Source organism: Orbicella franksi, unplaced genomic scaffold (assembly GCF_964199315.1).
Source record: "Orbicella franksi unplaced genomic scaffold, jaOrbFran1.1 SCAFFOLD_84, whole genome shotgun sequence".
NCBI classification, from domain to species: Eukaryota; Metazoa; Cnidaria; class Anthozoa; order Scleractinia; family Merulinidae; genus Orbicella; species Orbicella franksi.
In genome coordinates this window covers 15,871-34,272 of record NW_027670399.1, presented here as the reverse complement: position 1 = coordinate 34,272, position 18,402 = coordinate 15,871, and the positions used below count along the sequence as shown (strand labels likewise).

The window sequence follows — 18,402 nt, the reverse complement described above, 5'->3', positions numbered from 1 at the left end:
AGGAACTGTGTAACGAGTATAGCTGACTCTGACATCCTCGGCTTTCTGTTCCTAACACTACACACGCTTCCATCAGGTGGGTCGTCTACAGTACCCCTTACCCTCCCCACCACAGGATCCGTTTTTGCGTCTCTGTTACGTCTTTTCCACTCTAACCCGAGAGATTTTGATTATGCTGTTGCCTGCCTGCCTTCGGTTTTGTATTTTTTCGATGAGGTTTTCTGGTTATCTTGTCTGTCCTTCAGTTTTGAGCATGAGTAATCTCAAACTACACAAAACATAAGAAGTGAAAAACATTTGTATACAGGAAAAATTGATACTTCCATTAACTTGTAATCCTGGGTTAGCGTTAACCGGTTTTCGAACAACTCGGCTCTGGCATGTTAAGAGAAAGTTTCAAATCATGTGCTTGTTTCTTTCCCAGAAAAGTGCAAAAATAGTTCTCATTCATAACCTTTGTGGTATTGTTTTTCATGACAGATCGTCTGTTGGCAGTTGATACAATGCACGCACTTTGTTCCAACACTAAAATCGTCAAGGAAACGATGCATAAAGGTAAATACTGCAAACTAAAACGTCAATGTTGACGAGGATTAGCATATTATTTACGTCACGAATTTTATTTAAGGCAAGAGGGAGGGGGTGGTGGTGGCGCAGTGGTCTGCTATGTTAGACTTCAGAGCGAGTGGTTAGACTCTGCTTAGAGTCGTAGTATTGTGCGCTTGGACAAGGCTCTTTGCTCCTAACCTAGAAGTATAAACCAGTTAGGGCAACTTGTCAAAATGCCGATATCCCATCAAAGGGAGTGATAGGTTGGGGTGGGATGGGTGTGGCAATACCGTCTCTTATCCTCTTTATGCTGAAGAAACAGCTTTGCGCAAAAATTCAGTAGAGTGACTGTTTGGAGGCTAATCGTAACCCTGCTCGTCGCTTCTTCGATTTCTTGGACCCGAGACAGATTCTAACCTGGTGTATTTTTCAGGCGGTCTGATCTATCTTCTGGACCTTTATGCAAATGGCACAAACCCAGTGGTCCGCGAGAGATCAGCCGAGCTGTTTTCCAAGATGATGTCAGATAAGCTCATTGGACCCAAAGTGAAGATCGTGTTGTCCAAATTTTTGCCAGCCATCTTTATGGACGCTATGAGAGACAACGCTTCAGCAAGCGTGCATATGTTTGAAGGTGAGGCAAGTCGTTCGCCAAGCTATATTAGAACGTCAGGGACGTTACACGGCCTTGTCACGCTATTTTGTTTTGGAAAGATTACTTGACGAACTAAAACATGTGTCAGGGTTGCCACAGCTCAGGAGATGGTCAGGGGAAAAAATTATTCAAGGTCAAGAAGAAGTAAGGGAATTTTATTTTGAGTCAGGGAGAATTGACATTTTGAAGAAAAGTCGGGGAGATTTGAAAGAATTTTAACATGACTCTGCTGATTTAATACCATTGAAGGCTGGAAGAAATATTCAGTGTGATCTCAACGATGTTTCTCCTCAATCAAGAAATTGTTTTGAAAACTTGCCAGTCTCGATGAATGGGTGGAAAGGAAGGCTGTTAGGGGAGGCTAGAAACTCTTCTGTCTGTGACATTTTGTATTTATTTGCTCAGGGAAATATTATTTTTATCAGGGAAAACTCAGGGATTTTGAAAAGTTATGTCTGTGGCAATCATGTGTGTGGCTAATAGGTTATGCATGTGGTGTCTATACCGGATCTGTTTTTGATTTGTTTGTTTGTTTTTTTCGGTATAGCAAACCAGGAGAATCCTGAACTGATATGGAACACTGAAGCCAGAGAAAAAATCTGCACAGTGGTGAAACAGCTTAAAGACAAGTGAGTTTATTAATGCTAGTCCATGTTCCATGATTCTTAGTGTTTGGAAATGTGGTCAAACACAGTCTTTCGTGTCTGATATACTGATTAAAGTCAGTTGGTTAATGCCCTTAAAAAGTCGAATAATTGTTCCTGTTAATATTTCGTTATGTAAACCTGCGGCCAGTGCCGTCTTAAGCGAAGATGATCATGACGAAACTAGTTGTCTCCGGTCTTAAATGTGCATCTCTTGTACAGACACCATTTTGAACCGCCATCTTCCCCTCAACATGTCATTACGTTTAGAATTACGTCCTGACTAGCAGTAAAGATTGCGTTACGTGAGTAGGCCAAGAAGCTGCTGTTACACAGGAAAATGTGCTGATCGCGTTTCTTTTTCCTGTCGTTATAGGCATTACCAGGTGCAGAAAGACAGCCCAGACATTCAGTGGAAGGTAAGACATTATTTCGTGACTTCCCTGTCCTCTTTTGTGAAAATATTTAGTAGGGAGGTGAAATTTAAATACTTTGAAGGAGGTTTGTAGAAAAAGAGATGTGTACTTAAAAACAGGTGGAGAAATTCGTCTGGCAAAGAGTGCATTTAATGATATTTGTACTCTAAGAGAATTTGGAAAACAAACAGCCTTTGTTATTGAGAAATTGATGTGAAACGTGTTGTGTTTTTGTTTTCAGCTTCCTGAAGACTTTGAAGTTATGTTTGACGAAGCTGCTGGGGAAATAACAATTGGTGGAATTTATCTTCGGCTCTTTATTCAGCAGCCAGCTTGGGTATGTTCTTAAAAAAGAAAAAGAAAAAAACAACAAAGAAAAAAAAAAGTTTCTTTAAACGGCGTTGGTTTTGTTATAGTTGTTGCAAAAGTGAGGCTAAGGTTTTCTCAGAGCCGAACCCATTAAGCCAATCAGAACTCAAAGCAAACAAAAAAAAACATAACTCGTCAAAAGAGCGGGAAAACACGTAATCAGGGTTAAGCGCGGGAAAACATATAACCAGTGCCCAGCGCTAGAAAGCTCGTAACTGATGGCGAGGGAGAAAAAGCAATTTGAGAAAAGAGGGGGAAAGGTCGCATGAACGAAATTTGCAACACCAGTTATTACGGTGGCAAAACGTACAAATAGCTAGCCGTAACTTGGAGGAAAATGTGGGGGGAAAATGCTTGATAGAAATCGTGGTCAGTGCAGATTTTGCATCCGAGTGGACTAGAACGGAAGATTCTGGCCAAGGTCAATAAACCATTGACTTTGAAGTCATTATATAGCTCAGTAAAGCTACAGTAAAACAAAACTCAATAGTATAGCTTTGAAAGTGGGTTCTTTTTATTTTGTCTTCTCAGGTTCTTCGGAAGCCGAAGGAGTTCCTTATAGCTTTGCTACAGAAGTTTGTTGAACTGCTAACAAAATCCTCCTCTGATGTAAGTTTTGTTTTATTTTTAAGGGGTTTACGTTTTGATACTTGTTTGTTATACTGTCATTTTCGTTTTCCACTTTTTGGTACTTTTCTGAAACCTCTCAGACCAGGCTGCTGCTTTACCTGTTTTACCTGTTTAGTACGTGTGTTTTATATTGTCATTTCCGTTTTCTACTTTCTTGCTACTTTTCTCAAACCCGTTTCAGGGCGAGACTCTCGAGACTGTCACCCAGGCCACACTCTGTCTTTTTACGGCACAACCGCAGCTAGCAGACCAGGTACGTGGAAAACGACGAATTAGAAGTGGTATTGGGAATTTTCGTCTATAACCACATTCTAAACAACTTATTTTTTTCCGATTCAACCCTCAAGCAAGCATGCGCCATGTTGAAATATCGTGAACAAAACTGCTCAGTGTACGGAGCTGGGGTGGGGAACATGTCTGCTTGCTCTTGCCTAGTCTCCTGGATGGCAACTCAAGAAAAACGTTAAGTGACTTCTCAGAAATAACACGATCTCGGGCAGGGCTAGAGGTTTGAAACGGTAGTCTTGGCTAGATCAACTTTTATTTTCTCCAGATGTAATCACCACTTAATTGAGTATACAGACGTGAGAATTAAGGAATTGGTCACCAGTTAGCAGAACGTTTGTGTTCACATTGCGGCATAAAGCGAATGTTAAGAGTATCTGTGCTCTATTCCCAGGTCCCAGGCCTAGGCCACATTCCAAATTTAGTAAAAGAGCATGGGTTCTACAAACAATGCAGTCGTGAAATCCGCTGTGCAAGTGGTTCACTTGCTCTCGGCTAACGAGGTAAGACACACCATTAGGGGATGGAGTTTAATCCAGACCTCACAAAGGAAATTTAGTTATGCAACGATATTTTAAAACAACGTCGCTTTTTTGCGATGTACATAATTGCATGCAGGGAACGTCACATTTCACCCATGTAGAAATAAACTAAGGCCCCATCCACATTGCCGCAGCAATTTAAAACGCAGCTTTATTTGTAAATGGATATGTAAGACTAAAAGATTCATATATATCACGAACCACGAACGTAGGAAATGTAGTGTAAATTTTTTCGATGCGTCGAGTCAAGGTTGTTTGTGTCCGCGTCACTTGAAAAAGCGTAATTTGGCCCTTTTCAAGAGAGAAATATTGTCAGTATTCTGAAAAAAGTTTACCTTGAAAAAGCTATGTTGTATTAAATAGTCAAATCAGATTATTGAAAGAGCGATTAATTTTTAAAAAGGGGATGTCATCTGTGGAAAAATAAGAAAGCCATTTAAATTACATTTTTGCATTTCTTATATAGTGGAACTAAGATTTTGATTTATTCGTTGTATGATTTCTCTCGCTCGGAAACGGCCCTTTTCAGATCTGTGTTCGAAGCATGGCGCAGGTCAGCGACTGTATCAGTCACATGATCAAGGGAATGGAAGCGAGGCCAGATGTCGTGGGTGTGGCATGTGAAGCACTTCACAGAATGTTTGACAAGAATCACACAGAGCTTGTAGCACAGGTAAATAAGAAGTGATATTTACCTTGAATTGTGTAGTAAACCTCGAGACTAACATGTTTGATGATTAATCCTCTTTCCGTTTGTGCTGTGTATGTGGTTTTGACTTTTAAGTTTTTGGATGAAACCCTAGTGTGGGCATTAAATGAAAGTTATTGAGCAGTACTTTCATGTGGTGCTGTTTACTATGCTGTACAAGGTGGTACTAACTTTAAAGTTTCTGGATGAAACCCTAGCGTGTGACCATTCAAATGAAAGCTATTGAGCAGTACTTTCATCTGGCACTGTGTATTATGCTGTACAAGGTGGTTCTAACTTTTAAGTCTGTGGGTGAAACCCTGGTGTGTGACCATTCAAATGAAATGAGCAGTACTTTCATCTGGTACTGTTTATTATGCTGTACAAGGATGAAACCCTAGTGTGGGACCATTCAACTGAAAGCTATTGAGTGATACTTTTATCTGATACTGTTTATCATACCGCACGAAGCTCTTCTAACTTTTGAGTTTGTGGGCGAAGCCTTACTGTGCCACCACCGAAATGAAAGCTATTGAGCTGTACGTTTATGATATACTGTGTATTATTAGAAGATTTGTTTACATCACCCTTTTGTGTGACTATTCGAGAGATCTTAACTTCCTTCCTTTTATCTCTTTAGGCTCTTTCGTTCGAATTAGTTCAGTACCTTCTGAACCTCCTAAACGGAGCTCTAAAAACTGTGGAAAACCCCGCCGCAACCAAAGCACAAATAGTCAAGGCTGTGTTTCGTTTTGTGTTTCGTTTTGTGTTCCATTTATACAGTTCGTCTTCTTTTCCTTTAGGTATTCCGTTTAGCGTTTTTCTGCTGTGCCTCCTTGTCTTTTCTGTGCGTTCCTTGGGTTTGCCTCACCAGGGCCGTAGCCAAAACAAAAAATTATGACTGAGGCAAAGTCCATGGTTTAATTCTTTTCCTTGGCATTTACCAGTGTTTCAATTTCCCCTTTCAACAGAGAAACAACAAAAACGAGAAAAAAAAATGACTGAGGCAAGTGCCTTGGTTTGCCTCATACTGACTAGTCTACGGAACTGCTTACATCACCCTTCCGTTTAACAAGAGGTTCCCCGATCGAGGATAGTCTAAGTTACATTGCACTGCATTCCTTAAAACCAGAGAGCTTTCAGTTTGTTGTCACCTGTGGAAACTGATTGTTTAAGAGCTGGCTCGAAGTTCGTCAAAAATACTCCACCACGCGTAGTATTTTCAACTCTCTCCTTGGTGTTTTGAAATGTGGTCAAGCACGGTCTTTCTTGCTTGATAGTATTCCATCACGTTCAAGAATTCAACTAGCGGAGAAGTTTTACTTAGCTCTCAGCCACTGGAAACAAGTTCTGACTGGTCCTTCCGTTCAGTGTCGTTATGAAACACCAACACCTGCGACAAGAATTTACTTCAAGCAAACCTTGCAAGTACGTGCTTCGGAGAAGATGGTTTTGACGTCTTGCCAAAGCATGAACTGTACTCAAAACCAATGTGTTTTGTGCAGCGGTAACTTGGTCTTTTTCTTGTTCAAACGTCCTCTGTGAATCTTGATCCTCTCTTGAGCCAATCAAATCGTCTCCAAAGCGAGTTTCCCCGTGGCCAAACCCCTGTAGGCTAAGACTAGGGGCGAAAATATCACGTGACACAAACACGACATTATGGCCGAGTGAGTGTGGAGTCGAGATAACAAAGATGGCGGAAGACACGTGCAAGAGGGAACAAACTTTTTTGAGTGTAATACTCTAGTAAACTAAACAGGCTTTTTCCCGGGGCTGTTACACACAAGAAAATGTAAACCTCTCGTTGAGAAATAACCGAAATGTTGAAGGCTTGTACGTGGAAAGACTGGACACAGAGAGGACATCAAGCGAGATAACTTGGCTGAACGAAGTTAAACAAAACTACAAGCCAAGATTGGATCAGATGAAGAGCAGAACATCACCAGATAAAGATAAGATAAGGAGTAAATGAATGGTAGTACAGGACGACAACTGAATATCTGGCACCATAGAGCAGGTATGTTTATTAATGATTTTCATGAAGTAATTAGCATGAATAATCAGTCTCTCCACTGTCAAGGTATACATGTGTAAAAAAACATTTGAAAATTACCAGTCAGTGTAAAATGAAGACTGCAGACTGCAGACCAGGAGGGGTAAAATGTGTGGTTCCAGAATATAACCATCCTCCACCCCCCCTCCTTAGAGGGTTTTTTTCCAGATAGACCCCTCACCCCCAGGATTTTCTGTTTTGAAGGGGCTTCACGGTACTCCACCCACCCCCTAGAATTTTGGTGTTTTGTGGTTTTACGCTTTGGGCCCCACAGCTGTTGGGAGTTCCATATCCACAAATAACAAGACGCGAGTCATTTATTTTGATCTCTTAGGCACTGTAACAAAATTTAGCCACAGCTGTTCATGGTAAAGATCAAGGTTGTGAGATATATTTTTCCTAGAAATGACCGTGGAAAATACTAGACGCCCTTACAGACCTGTCCCTTTATGTCACGCTGAAGTGTTTGAACTACTGGTAACAACTTACTTAGAAAGGATGGCATACATGTAACAGCAAACCTTTTCTTCGTTCAATTGAAAGAAGTTTTCAATCACGAATCAAGGAAAGTACTCAACATTTTTAAAGGAGAGCTTAAAAGCTCTTTCAAATAAACCAGTCTAAGTTTTAATTTATGCATAGTTTAAAGAACATAAACTTTGAACGGTACATGTACACTGTACCTCGATATTACCCACATTCAGGCTTTTGGTCAAGATTTAAAAAGTAGGTGTCCCAAAAGTGCTATAGGGCCTGCTCAAATGAACAATCTATAAGGCAACATATGAAAAATAAAGCGATTTTCTTTAATAAGAGGCCATCCACAGGATGCCTGGACACCCATCTTGCTAAAAGCCTGCCCATATTAATAACCATGAGATTTCCGTATGTTGCAGGTGTAAAATTCAAGACAAGTTTTTGTCCAAAATTGTGAACAGTGCTGTTGATCTAGCATTTTTAAGGGATCAAGACTTCAGTATTTGCCAAATATCTCTTAAATTTGTCTTTCGGCAAAGGACTACATCAATAAAGTAATACGCTTTGTTTTTATAATTTGTAAATGATAGTACATTCATTTTACGCCTTATTATTATTTTTTAACTTGTCATATGTGTCATGCGTGAAACACATTAACCATGTTTTCCAGTTCAGTCGTAACTAACAATGGAATGAAATCTTTGCTATGGCTCCAGCAATCATAGCCATCATGCTCAGCTCTGGCACCTTCAAGGTGTCCAGCTCATATTTTTTGCCTACTTTTTTGAGCAGATGAATTCCTATTTTCTCCTATTTTTAAAAATGAAACCTCCTATTTTTCCTATTTTTTTTTTTTTTTTGGCTAATTAAGCATCATGTCTTGCAAAATTGAAAATGGATTAATAGCCTCTGGTGTTTCATAGGCTCGGATGTGGATTTAGCATAAAGCAATGTCATGACTTGGATGTTCTAAATTAGCAAAAATATTAGGGACAGTAACTATTTCTTTGTTCTCTGTTCCTTACTGGATTTCTGTTCATCGCTCTGATTTACTGGTTCCATATTTCTCAATGATTTTCTTTGTTATATATTGTATCGACATGTAGCTGTATCAATATGCTTCATGTGATTATGTTGAAGTCAACAGATAATATTCTGTATAAACCCATTGAAAATACGTTAATTATCCAATAATGGAAGTATAAAGCTGGATTAGTTGGTCTAAGACATTTACTTGCTACTCAGGGTTTCATGCTTCTTCAGAAGCAATCATCAGGCAACTGCTAGAAAAAATGGTTACAGGGAAAGATATTTGAAAAAAAAAACAGAACAATATGTAAAAAGGGTGGTACGTGGCGCATCAAGTGAGATGCTATGGCTAATAAGGTGATGATATTTTTCAGCAAAAAATTCCTAGAATGTCTACAGCAAGATATTGGCTCATTTCTGTTGTTTAGGGTTGACACTTTGGGTTTACATAAAATGAAATATTTCTCCCACAAACTCAAATTATATTTCTTTATAGTGTTCGAATAAGATCTGCTCTCCTTCATCTTAGGCCATTTAATGTTGTAAATTGAAAATGGATTAATAGCCTCTGGTGTTTCATAGGCTCGGATGTGGATTTAGCATAAAGCAATGTCATGACTTGGATGTTCTAAATTAGCAAAAATATTAGGGACAGTAACTATTTCTTTGTTCTCTGTTCCTTACTGGATTTCTGTTCATCGCTCTGATTTACTGGTTCCATATTTCTCAATGATTTTCTTTGTTATATATTGTATCGACATGTAGCTGTATCAATATGGTTCATGTGATTATGTTGAAGTCAACAGATAATATTCTGTATAAACCCATTGAAAATACGTTAATTATCCAATAATGGAAGTATAAAGCTGGATTAGTTGGTCTAAGACATTCACTTGCTACTCAGGGTTTCATGCTTCTTCAGAAGCAATCATCAGGCAACTGCTAGAAAAAATGGTTACAGGGAAAGATATTTGAAAAAAAACAGAACAATATGTAAAAAGGGTGGTACGTGGCGCATCAAGTGAGATGCTATGGCTAATAAGGTGATGATATTTTTCAGCAAAAAAATTCCTAGAATGTCTACAGCAAGATATTGGCTCATTTCTGTTGTTTAAGGTTGACACTTTGGGTTTACATAAAATGAAATATTTCTCCCACAAACTCAAATTACATTTCTTTATAGTGTTTGAATAAGATCTGCTCTCCTTCATCTTAGGCCATTTAATGTTGTACTCAACGTTCTGGTCCTTCAGGCTCCATATAATGCTCACTAAGCTCAGTTGCACTTCTCTATGTTTCGTTTCGAAATGAGCATCATATATGATTTCTATATCTATTTCATTAAGTCTGATGTGTCTCTAGTTAAACTATTGAGCACTCTAATAGCTGATGAGGATTTCAACCTGCTATTTGGTTAATTATCCAATGTATGTCCTCATGCTGAACTCTTGCTCACTTGTGTGATCATATTTGAACCTGGAAGATGCTCATGTGAGGAAGTTGATGTTCATCAAATAAAAGAAAACCAAATTAAGGGTGAACTGTCTTGTTAAAGTCAAATTAAGGGTGAGCTGTTGTTTTATGTCAAGTCAAGAGGGAAGTGTCGTTTTAAAACTTCTCTTAGGATTTGTGTTTGCTATTGTGTGCTGGGTTGATGTTGAAGTTTTGAAAAGACAGCGTAGTTTCTGAACAAGGTGAAGCCTGAGTAGTTCAGTTACAGTTAAAATCAGGGAATTTGGATTGATGAATTCAGTGTAGTATCACTAGTCTTGTTTCTAGGAAAACATGATATTCAAATGTCAATTTCACAACTGATTGCCGATTGCTCTTCAATTGATTTAGATTTATAATATAATGTTATGCAAACTGATGTTGTTATCACAATGAGAGCGACGAAGAAGAATAACTTTAAAATTCAAAATGCTTACATTATCACACTGTATGTACAAATGTATATCACTGTCAATGAACTAAAGTGGTTGATTGGGGTAGCTGATGGGGTGTAGGGAGGTTATCTTTGTCCATCAATTATGATTCTCCTATTCTTTTCCTAATTTTTTGAAGGAAAGTTCCTATTTTTTCGTATTTTTTCAATTGCAGTTTCCTATTTTCCTATTTTTCTGAACAACTATGCTGCTGGACACCCTGCACCTTTCTCAAGCTCATCAATTTGTGATGCATTTAACAGTGGATTTAACATGTTAAGCCTATATGGTAGATGTATACACTTATTCCATTGAGGTAATTTAATATTATCTAGCTTATAAATATCTTTCACTTGTTTCCTTCCATCAGGAGAAAAGAGTCCAAGTGATAATGTTCTCCCTGATCATGACCAGATACCAAGAAACACAGAATTGTTTTCAGGTATTAAGTATTTGCCCAACTTTATTCTGTATATCACAAAAACTACATTACTGCAGCCTTTAAATTAATAATTAAATATTGTGAATATTGTGAAGTTGTTGATTACAGCATTTCAAGTACAAATCGGGTTACTGTAGATTTGAATGATCACTAACAACACTTTGTGTCTGTTGTTTAGGCTCCGCTTAAATTTGCAGCAGATTTGATCGACTTCCTTGACTCAGAGGCACAGGTTGGTAACATTACAAGAAATAGCAATTTTAACATTTTTTCGCCCAGGGACAAGCAGTTTTAAAATATGATAAATAGTGATATTAGTCATTGATGCGATCTACTTTGTTACCTGCCTTGAATAATGATGAGATTTTAACCTTTCAGTCTTGCGTATTTGTTTCATTCCCAGTACCTTCATTCATTGATGGCCCTCACTGTCACAGAGCTGGACTTGAACAAAAACCAGAAAAGACTGGATGCTAGCGTCATGGCTCTGGAAGCGCTTAGAAACGTCATCAAAAACAACTCAGGTATAAACTGCGCAAGCGTTACGTTGACGTGTCACGCCGTGTGTTGCTTGGGAGACGATTGTGTGACAGGCCAAAAGTGTGTTTGTAGTTGTTTTGCCTGTTTAATGCATTGTGGCGAGTGTCAGAGCAATAGCAGCAAAATATGGATGATACTCATCAGATCACAAAACTCAACTTTCCTCACGAAACTGACCTTCCCCAAAACCTCAACCTCAACAAACCTTTCCTTTTTCCCCTTGCTTAATATGTATCGTCCGTTGCTATTTTCAGATGACTGGGACAATGAACTTGCGTTTTCACAAATTCCTTCATGTCTCCGATTCGATATGACAGATGTGTCTACCTTGAATTCATTTATTTCAGTCATTTATTGCTGTGAACTGATGCCCCTGTTAAAGGGGCTCAGTCATGGTATTTTGAGTTATTTTGGCCACATACAAAATTACCTTTGAATGGTAGGAAACCTGAAAATAACAGTTTTGTAAGAAAGAAAAACACCAAAGAGATAATGATAAACCATAACGGAACAAGGATGGCTAAGGATGGAGAAGATTAACACGGATTACAAATGACGAATTTGAAAAATTGAAGCTAATCTTTTCAATATGCGCAAACCGTGACTGAGCTCCTTTAAAATAGCCATTGTCGTTATCTCCCTGGTAATTAACCCATTTTACGTCATGAAAATCTAATTTCTGTGACTTGTCTCTCTGTTGACAGGCACTGAAGCTCAGTGTATAGGACATTTTAAGCTGATTTTCTCCTTACTAAGGATGACTAAAGCAACAAAACTTCAGAAGTTTGCTCTTGAGGTAAGACGAAGTGCTTTGAACAATGTCTGGATTAACCTCTTAAAGTTCAATCTCAACATAAATTTTCTCCCCAATTGTCTTTGTACACTCCTTATAGTTTTAGTTGGGAGAGGTTTGTGGTGTATCAACCCTTGTCAGCGTAAAAATAAATTTCTTAGTCTATAGTACTAGTACGGAGAATCTTTAATGTGTCACGATCAGTTCCTCTCGCTGGTTCTCATTCATTTCTTATGTTACTAAACATCAACACAGTTTTTCTTTGGGTGTTCAATTTCTTTATTCTCATCACTTGTCTTCTTAACAGTGTATTGATAATGTAAGGGGAAATGACTCTTATCACTGTATTGCAGGTCATCTCAAGCACGACAGCAAACAAGAACTGTGTAACGAGTATAGCTGACTCTGACATCCTCGGCTTTTTGTTCCTAACACTACACACGCTTCCATCAGGTGGGTCGTCTACAGTACCCCTTACCCTCCCCACCACAGGATCCGTTTTTGCGTCTCTGTTACGTCTTTTCCACTCTAACCCGAGAGATTTTGATTATGCTGTTGCCTGCCTGCCTTCAGTTTTGTATTTTTTCGATGAGGTTTTCTGGTTATCTTGTCTGTCCTTCAGTTTTGAGCATGAGTAATCTCAAACTACACAAAACATAAGAAGTGAAAAACATTTGTATGCAGGAAAAATTGATACTTCCATTAACTTGTAATCCTGGGTTAGCGTTAACCGGCTTTCGAACAACTCGGCTCTGGCATGTTAAGAGAAAGTTTCAAATCATGTACTTGTTTCTTTCCCAGAAAAGTGCAAAAATAGTTCTCATTCATAACCTTTGTGGTATTGTTTTTCATGACAGATCGTCTGTTGGCAGTTGATACAATGCACGCACTTTGTTCCAACACTAAAATCGTCAAGGAAACGATGCATAAAGGTAAATACCACAAACTAAAACGTCAATGTTGACGGGGATTAGCATATTACTTACGTCACGAATTTTATTTAAGGCAAGAGGGAGGGGGTGGTGGTGGCGCAGTGGTCTGCTATGTTAGACTTCAGAGCGAGTGGTTAGACTCTGCTTAGAGTCGTAGTATTGTGCGCTTGGACAAGGCTCTTTGCTCCTAACCTAGAAGTATAAACCAGTTAGGGCAACTTGTCAAAATGCCGATATCCCATCAAAGGGAGTGGTAGGTTGGGGTGGGATGGGTGTGGCAATACCGTCTCTTATCCTCTTTATGCTGAAGAAACAGCTTTGCGCAAAAATTCAGTAGAGTGACTGTTTGGAGGCTAATCGTAACCCTGCTCGTCGCTTCTTCGATTTCTTGGACCCGAGACAGATTCTAACCTGGTGTATTTTTCAGGCGGTCTGATCTATCTTCTGGACCTTTATGCAAATGGCACAAACCCAGTGGTCCGCGAGAGATCAGCCGAGCTGTTTTCCAAGATGATGTCAGATAAGCTCATTGGACCCAAAGTGAAGATCGTGTTGTCCAAATTTTTGCCAGCCATCTTTATGGACGCTATGAGAGACAACGCTTCAGCAAGCGTGCATATGTTTGAAGGTGAGGCAAGTCGTTCGCCAAGCTATATTAGAACGTCAGGGACGTTACACGGCCTTGTCACGCTATTTTGTTTTGGAAAGATTACTTGACGAACTAAAACATGTGTCAGGGTTGCCACAGCTCAGGAGATGGTCAGGGGAAAAAATTATTCAAGGTCAAGAAGAAGTAAGGGAATTTTATTTTGAGTCAGGGAGAATTGACATTTTGAAGAAAAGTCGGGGAGATTTGAAAGAATTTTAACATGACTCTGCTGATTTAATACCATTGAAGGCTGGAAGAAATATTCAGTGTGATCTCAACGATGTTTCTCCTCAATCAAGAAATTGTTTTGAAAACTTGCCAGTCTCGATGAATGGGTGGAAAGGAAGGCTGTTAGGGGAGGCTAGAAACTCTTCTGTCTGTGACATTTTGTATTTATTTGCTCAGGGAAATATTATTTTTATCAGGGAAAACTCAGGGATTTTGAAAAGTTATGTCTGTGGCAATCATGTGTGTGGCTAATAGGTTATGTATGTGGTGTCTATACCGGATCTGTTTTTGATTTGTTTGTTTGTTTTTTTCGGTATAGCAAACCAGGAGAATCCTGAACGGATATGGAACACTGAAGCCAGAGAAAAAATCTGCACAGTGGTGAAACAGCTTAAAGACAAGTGAGTTTATTAATGCTAGTCCATGTTCCATGATTCTTAGTGTTTGGAAATGTGGTCAAACACAGTCTTTCGTGTCTGATATACTGATTAAAGTCAGTTGGTTAATGCCCTTAAAAAGTCGAATAATTGTTCCTGTTAATATTTCGTTGTGTAAACCTGCGGCCAGTGCCGTCTTAAGCGAAGATGATCATGACGAAACTAGTTGTCTCCGGTCTTAGATGTGTATCTCTTGTACAGACACCATTTTGAACCGCCATCTTCCCCTCAACATGTCATTACGTTTAGAATTACGTCCTGACTAGCAGTAAAGATTGCGTTACGTGAGTAGGCCAAGAAGCTGCTGTTACACAGGAAAATGTGCTGATCGCGTTTCTTTTTCCTGTCGTTATAGGCATTACCAGGTGCAGAAAGACAGCCCAGACATTCAGTGGAAGGTAAGACATTATTTCGTGACTTCCCTGTCCTCTTTTGTGAAAATATTTAGTAGGCAGGTGAAATTTAAATACTTTGAAGGAGGTTTGTAGAAAAAGAGATGTGTACTTAAAAACAGGTGGAGAAATTCGTCTGGCAAAGAGTGCATTTAATGATATTTGTACTCTAAGAGAATTTGGAAAACAAACAGCCTTTGTTATTGAGAAATTGATGTGAAACGTGTTGTGTTTTTGTTTTCAGCTTCCTGAAGACTTTGAAGTTATGTTTGACGAAGCTGCTGGGGAAATAACAATTGGTGGAATTTATCTTCGGCTCTTTATTCAGCAGCCAGCTTGGGTATGTTCTTAAAAAAGAAAAAGAAAAAAACAACAAAGAAAAAAAAAAGTTTCTTTAAACGGCGTTGGTTTTGTTATAGTTGTTGCAAAAGTGAGGCTAAGGTTTTCTCAGAGCCGAACCCATTAAGCCAATCAGAACTCAAAGCAAACAAAAAAAAACATAACTCGTCAAAAGAGCGGGAAAACACGTAATCAGGGTTAAGCGCGGGAAAACATATAACCAGTGCCAAGCGCTAGAAAGCTCGTAACTGATGGCGAGGGAGAAAAAGCAATTTGAGAAAAGAGGGGGAAAGGTCGCATGAACGAAATTTGCAACACCAGTTATTACGGTGGCAAAACGTACAAATAGCTAGCCGTAACTTGGAGGAAAATGTGGGGGGAAAATGCTTGATAGAAATCGTGGTCAGTGCAGATTTTGCATCCGAGTGGACTAGAACGGAAGATTCTGGCCAAGGTCAATAAACCATTGACTTTGAAGTCATTATATAGCTCAGTAAAGCTACAGTAAAACAAAACTCAATAGTATAGCTTTGAAAGTGGGTTCTTTTTATTTTGTCTTCTCAGGTTCTTCGGAAGCCGAAGGAGTTCCTTATAGCTTTGCTACAGAAGTTTGTTGAACTGCTAACAAAATCCTCCTCTGATGTAAGTTTTGTTTTATTTTTAAGGGGTTTACGTTTTGATACTTGTTTGTTATACTGTCATTTTCGTTTTCGGGGCGAGACAACATGGCGGTATGTCGTGTGATGCGAAGCGGCGTTCTTCTTTTACTCGTCTTCGTGTTTACAAGGGATCTTTCTAATTCTAAATGTCTTACACCGTTGGTTAACCAAGAAGTCAATAGCTCTGGGTTGGCTGTTGGACAGGAGCTCTCTTCTTTCGTCGGTTTTGAGCAGCCCGTGAGAAAGAAAACTTCTAGTGGGCGCCATTTTGGATTTTCCCTCACTCCTGTCGCCAAGGTTCAGCTTGTCAGGCTTACAAGATCTGTTCTTCTTGCAAGTTTACTGCTTCAGTGCAATGATATCTCCGTGAATCCTGGACCTTCCACTAAAATAACCCGTCCTCGGTGTCTCAAGACGGTCAGAAGAAATCAGGCTTTTGGATTTTGCGTTTTATGCAAATCGCGCTTCCATTTAAAATGCCTGGATGCGAACTTTGAATCTGGCTCGACTTGTCATTTCTGCTCAGTTCCATCTTCTGCTGAGCAACAGTTCGATGACAGTCTAAACGATAGCTTTGTTGTACCAGCAACATCTGATGCTACCCTAAAGTTGCGTGGTCTTAAGTTCATCCATCAAAACATCAGAAGCTTGAGGAAGAAGTTAAATGAACTTCGTGTTTTCATAACGCAAAGTCCACGAATTCACATCATAGCTTTAACTGAGACATGGCTCAACAGTAACATTTCGGATGCAGAAGTGTCATTGCCTGGCTTTACACTTTTTAGAAGAGATAGATTGGTGAGGAAAGGAGGCGGTGTAGCAGTGTTTGTCAGTGAGTCAATTAATGCTGTGCGCCGATCTGACCTCGAGATTGATGAATCTGTTTGGATTGAGATTTTTCTGCCTAAATCAAAAAGCATACTGTTTGGAACATTTTATCGGCCACCTTCAGAGTCAGATAGCCAGCCTGACGAAGATTATTTGGCTCGCTTTTACAACAGCCTGGACTCTGCCGCGGCTGAGGGAAAAGAAATTATTGTAAACGGGGACTTCAACTGTGATTATTTGCCTAAGAAACCAAGCTCTGAAACCAAAAAGTTGAAAGAGATTTTTAAAACCTTTGGTTTAACACAGTTGATTAATGAACCAACACGGTCTACGTCAACCACCGCTACACTTATTGACCTGTTTGCCACCACAAATCCACGAAACATTTCTCGAGCCGTAGTTGCTGAATCCTGTCTGAGTGATCATGATATGCTAATTTCAGTTCGAAAGATAAATAACTTCAAAGAACAACCTCGTGTGATAAAGTGCAGGAATTATGCTAAATACGATCCAACTAATTTCTGCAGTGATTTGAAGAAAATCCCCTGGGATGATGTGTTGAGTTCGACTAACGTCGAAGAAGCCTGGTCTTTGTGGAAATGCAACTTTACGGCTGAATGTGACAAACATGCTCCACTAATCGACAAAAAAGTTAGAGGACGTAATTGTCCATGGCTTACACTGGAAATCAAACAGATGATGAGAGCTCGGGATGCCAGTCTCAAGAAATATCGTAGATCAAAATTAGACACCGATTTGGCCGCATATCGATTACTCCGAAACAAAGTCAGTGCAAGGATTAAACGTGCTAAGGAAAGCTATAGTAGATCACTACTTGAAGAGAACAGCGGCGATTCTGAATCTTTCTGGAGGTCTGTGAAGAAAATAATGCCGGACACGAAACAGAAATCTATTCCGACCTGTATCAAGGCAGAGGGCAAGATTGTTACTGATAAACAAAGCATTTCAGAATTGTTTAACACTTACTTTACTTCTGTTGTGAACAAGTTATTTGAATCATGCCGGTATGCAAGACCAGTTTTTAATTCTACAACCGAGGAGCTGTTTACAAAGAATCATTTTGAGTTCACAGCAGTGGGTAAACCGTTTGTGCTTAAGCAACTTAAATGCCTAAAACTCAAGAAAGCTACAGGTCTAGATGGTCTACCTGCTAGACTTTTAAAGGACAGCGCAGTTGTGATAGCTGACTGTGTAAAACATTTGATAAATCTTTCTATTGAAACTGGTGCAGTCCCGTCTGAATGGAAGCAAGCAAAGGTTGTACCCTTGTTCAAATCTGGAAACAAAGATGATCTGGACAATTACAGGCCTATATCAATTTTACCGATCTTGTCGAAAATTCTGGAGAAAGCTGTCTTCCATCAGCTACATAGCTACCTATCAGAAAACTCTCTTCTCTCGCCTTATCAATCGGGGTTTCGCGCAAATCATTCAACTCAGTTGGCTGTTACCTTCCTTACAGATAAAATTCATGGTCATATGGACAAAGGGCTATTGACGGGGGCAGTGTTTATTGACCTGAAAAAGGCTTTCGATACTGTTCCTCATGACGGTCTTTTAAACAAGTTGTACAGATATGGAATTCAAGACCAGCCTCTCTCGTGGTTTGAGAGCTATCTCACTAACAGGACTCAGAGAGTGTCCATTGAAAATCACCTTTCTTCTGCCGCCAACATCAGTAGCGGAGTACCTCAAGGTTCCGTGTTAGGGCCTCTCTTGTTTGTTCTTTACATAAACGATCTTCCTTTGGCCGTTGGTCTGTCTAGTGTTATGTTATATGCCGACGACACCGTTATTTTTACTGCTGCTTCAAACATTGACCAACTACAGCTGAACTTAAGCCTTGATCTCAATAACGTCTCTAACTGGTTAACAGCAAA

At 39.4% G+C, this 18,402-nt stretch overlaps 1 protein-coding gene across 1 annotated transcript; it reads left to right on the top strand.

Moving 5' to 3' along the window:
- The first annotated feature begins 3,248 nt into the window (after positions 1-3,248).
- LOC145471363 (dnaJ homolog subfamily C member 13-like) lies at positions 3,249-15,758 on the top strand. Its single transcript, XM_081454837.1, has 14 exons — positions 3,249-3,516; positions 3,943-4,051; positions 4,620-4,763; positions 10,633-10,704; positions 10,883-10,936; positions 11,108-11,228; positions 11,949-12,040; positions 12,391-12,490; positions 12,895-12,969; positions 13,397-13,597; positions 14,166-14,247; positions 14,639-14,681; positions 14,920-15,015; positions 15,579-15,758. Exons 2-14 carry the CDS (start codon positions 3,983-3,985, stop codon positions 15,756-15,758), a joined length of 1,329 nt encoding a protein of 442 aa, XP_081310963.1. The 5' UTR covers positions 3,249-3,516; positions 3,943-3,982.
- Positions 15,759-18,402: the final 2,644 nt, after the last annotated feature.

Excerpts from the sequence above, each read along its gene's own strand:
- LOC145471363 (XM_081454837.1), top strand. The coding sequence starts at position 3,983 with ATGGGTTCTACAAACAATGCAGTCGTGAAATCCGCTGTGCAAGTGGTT. Across the intron at positions 12,970-13,396 it reads CAAGGAAACGATGCATAAAG|GCGGTCTGATCTATCTTCTG; the intron begins GTAAATACCACA and ends TGTATTTTTCAG. Across the intron at positions 15,016-15,578 it reads TTATTCAGCAGCCAGCTTGG|GTTCTTCGGAAGCCGAAGGA; the intron begins GTATGTTCTTAA and ends TTGTCTTCTCAG.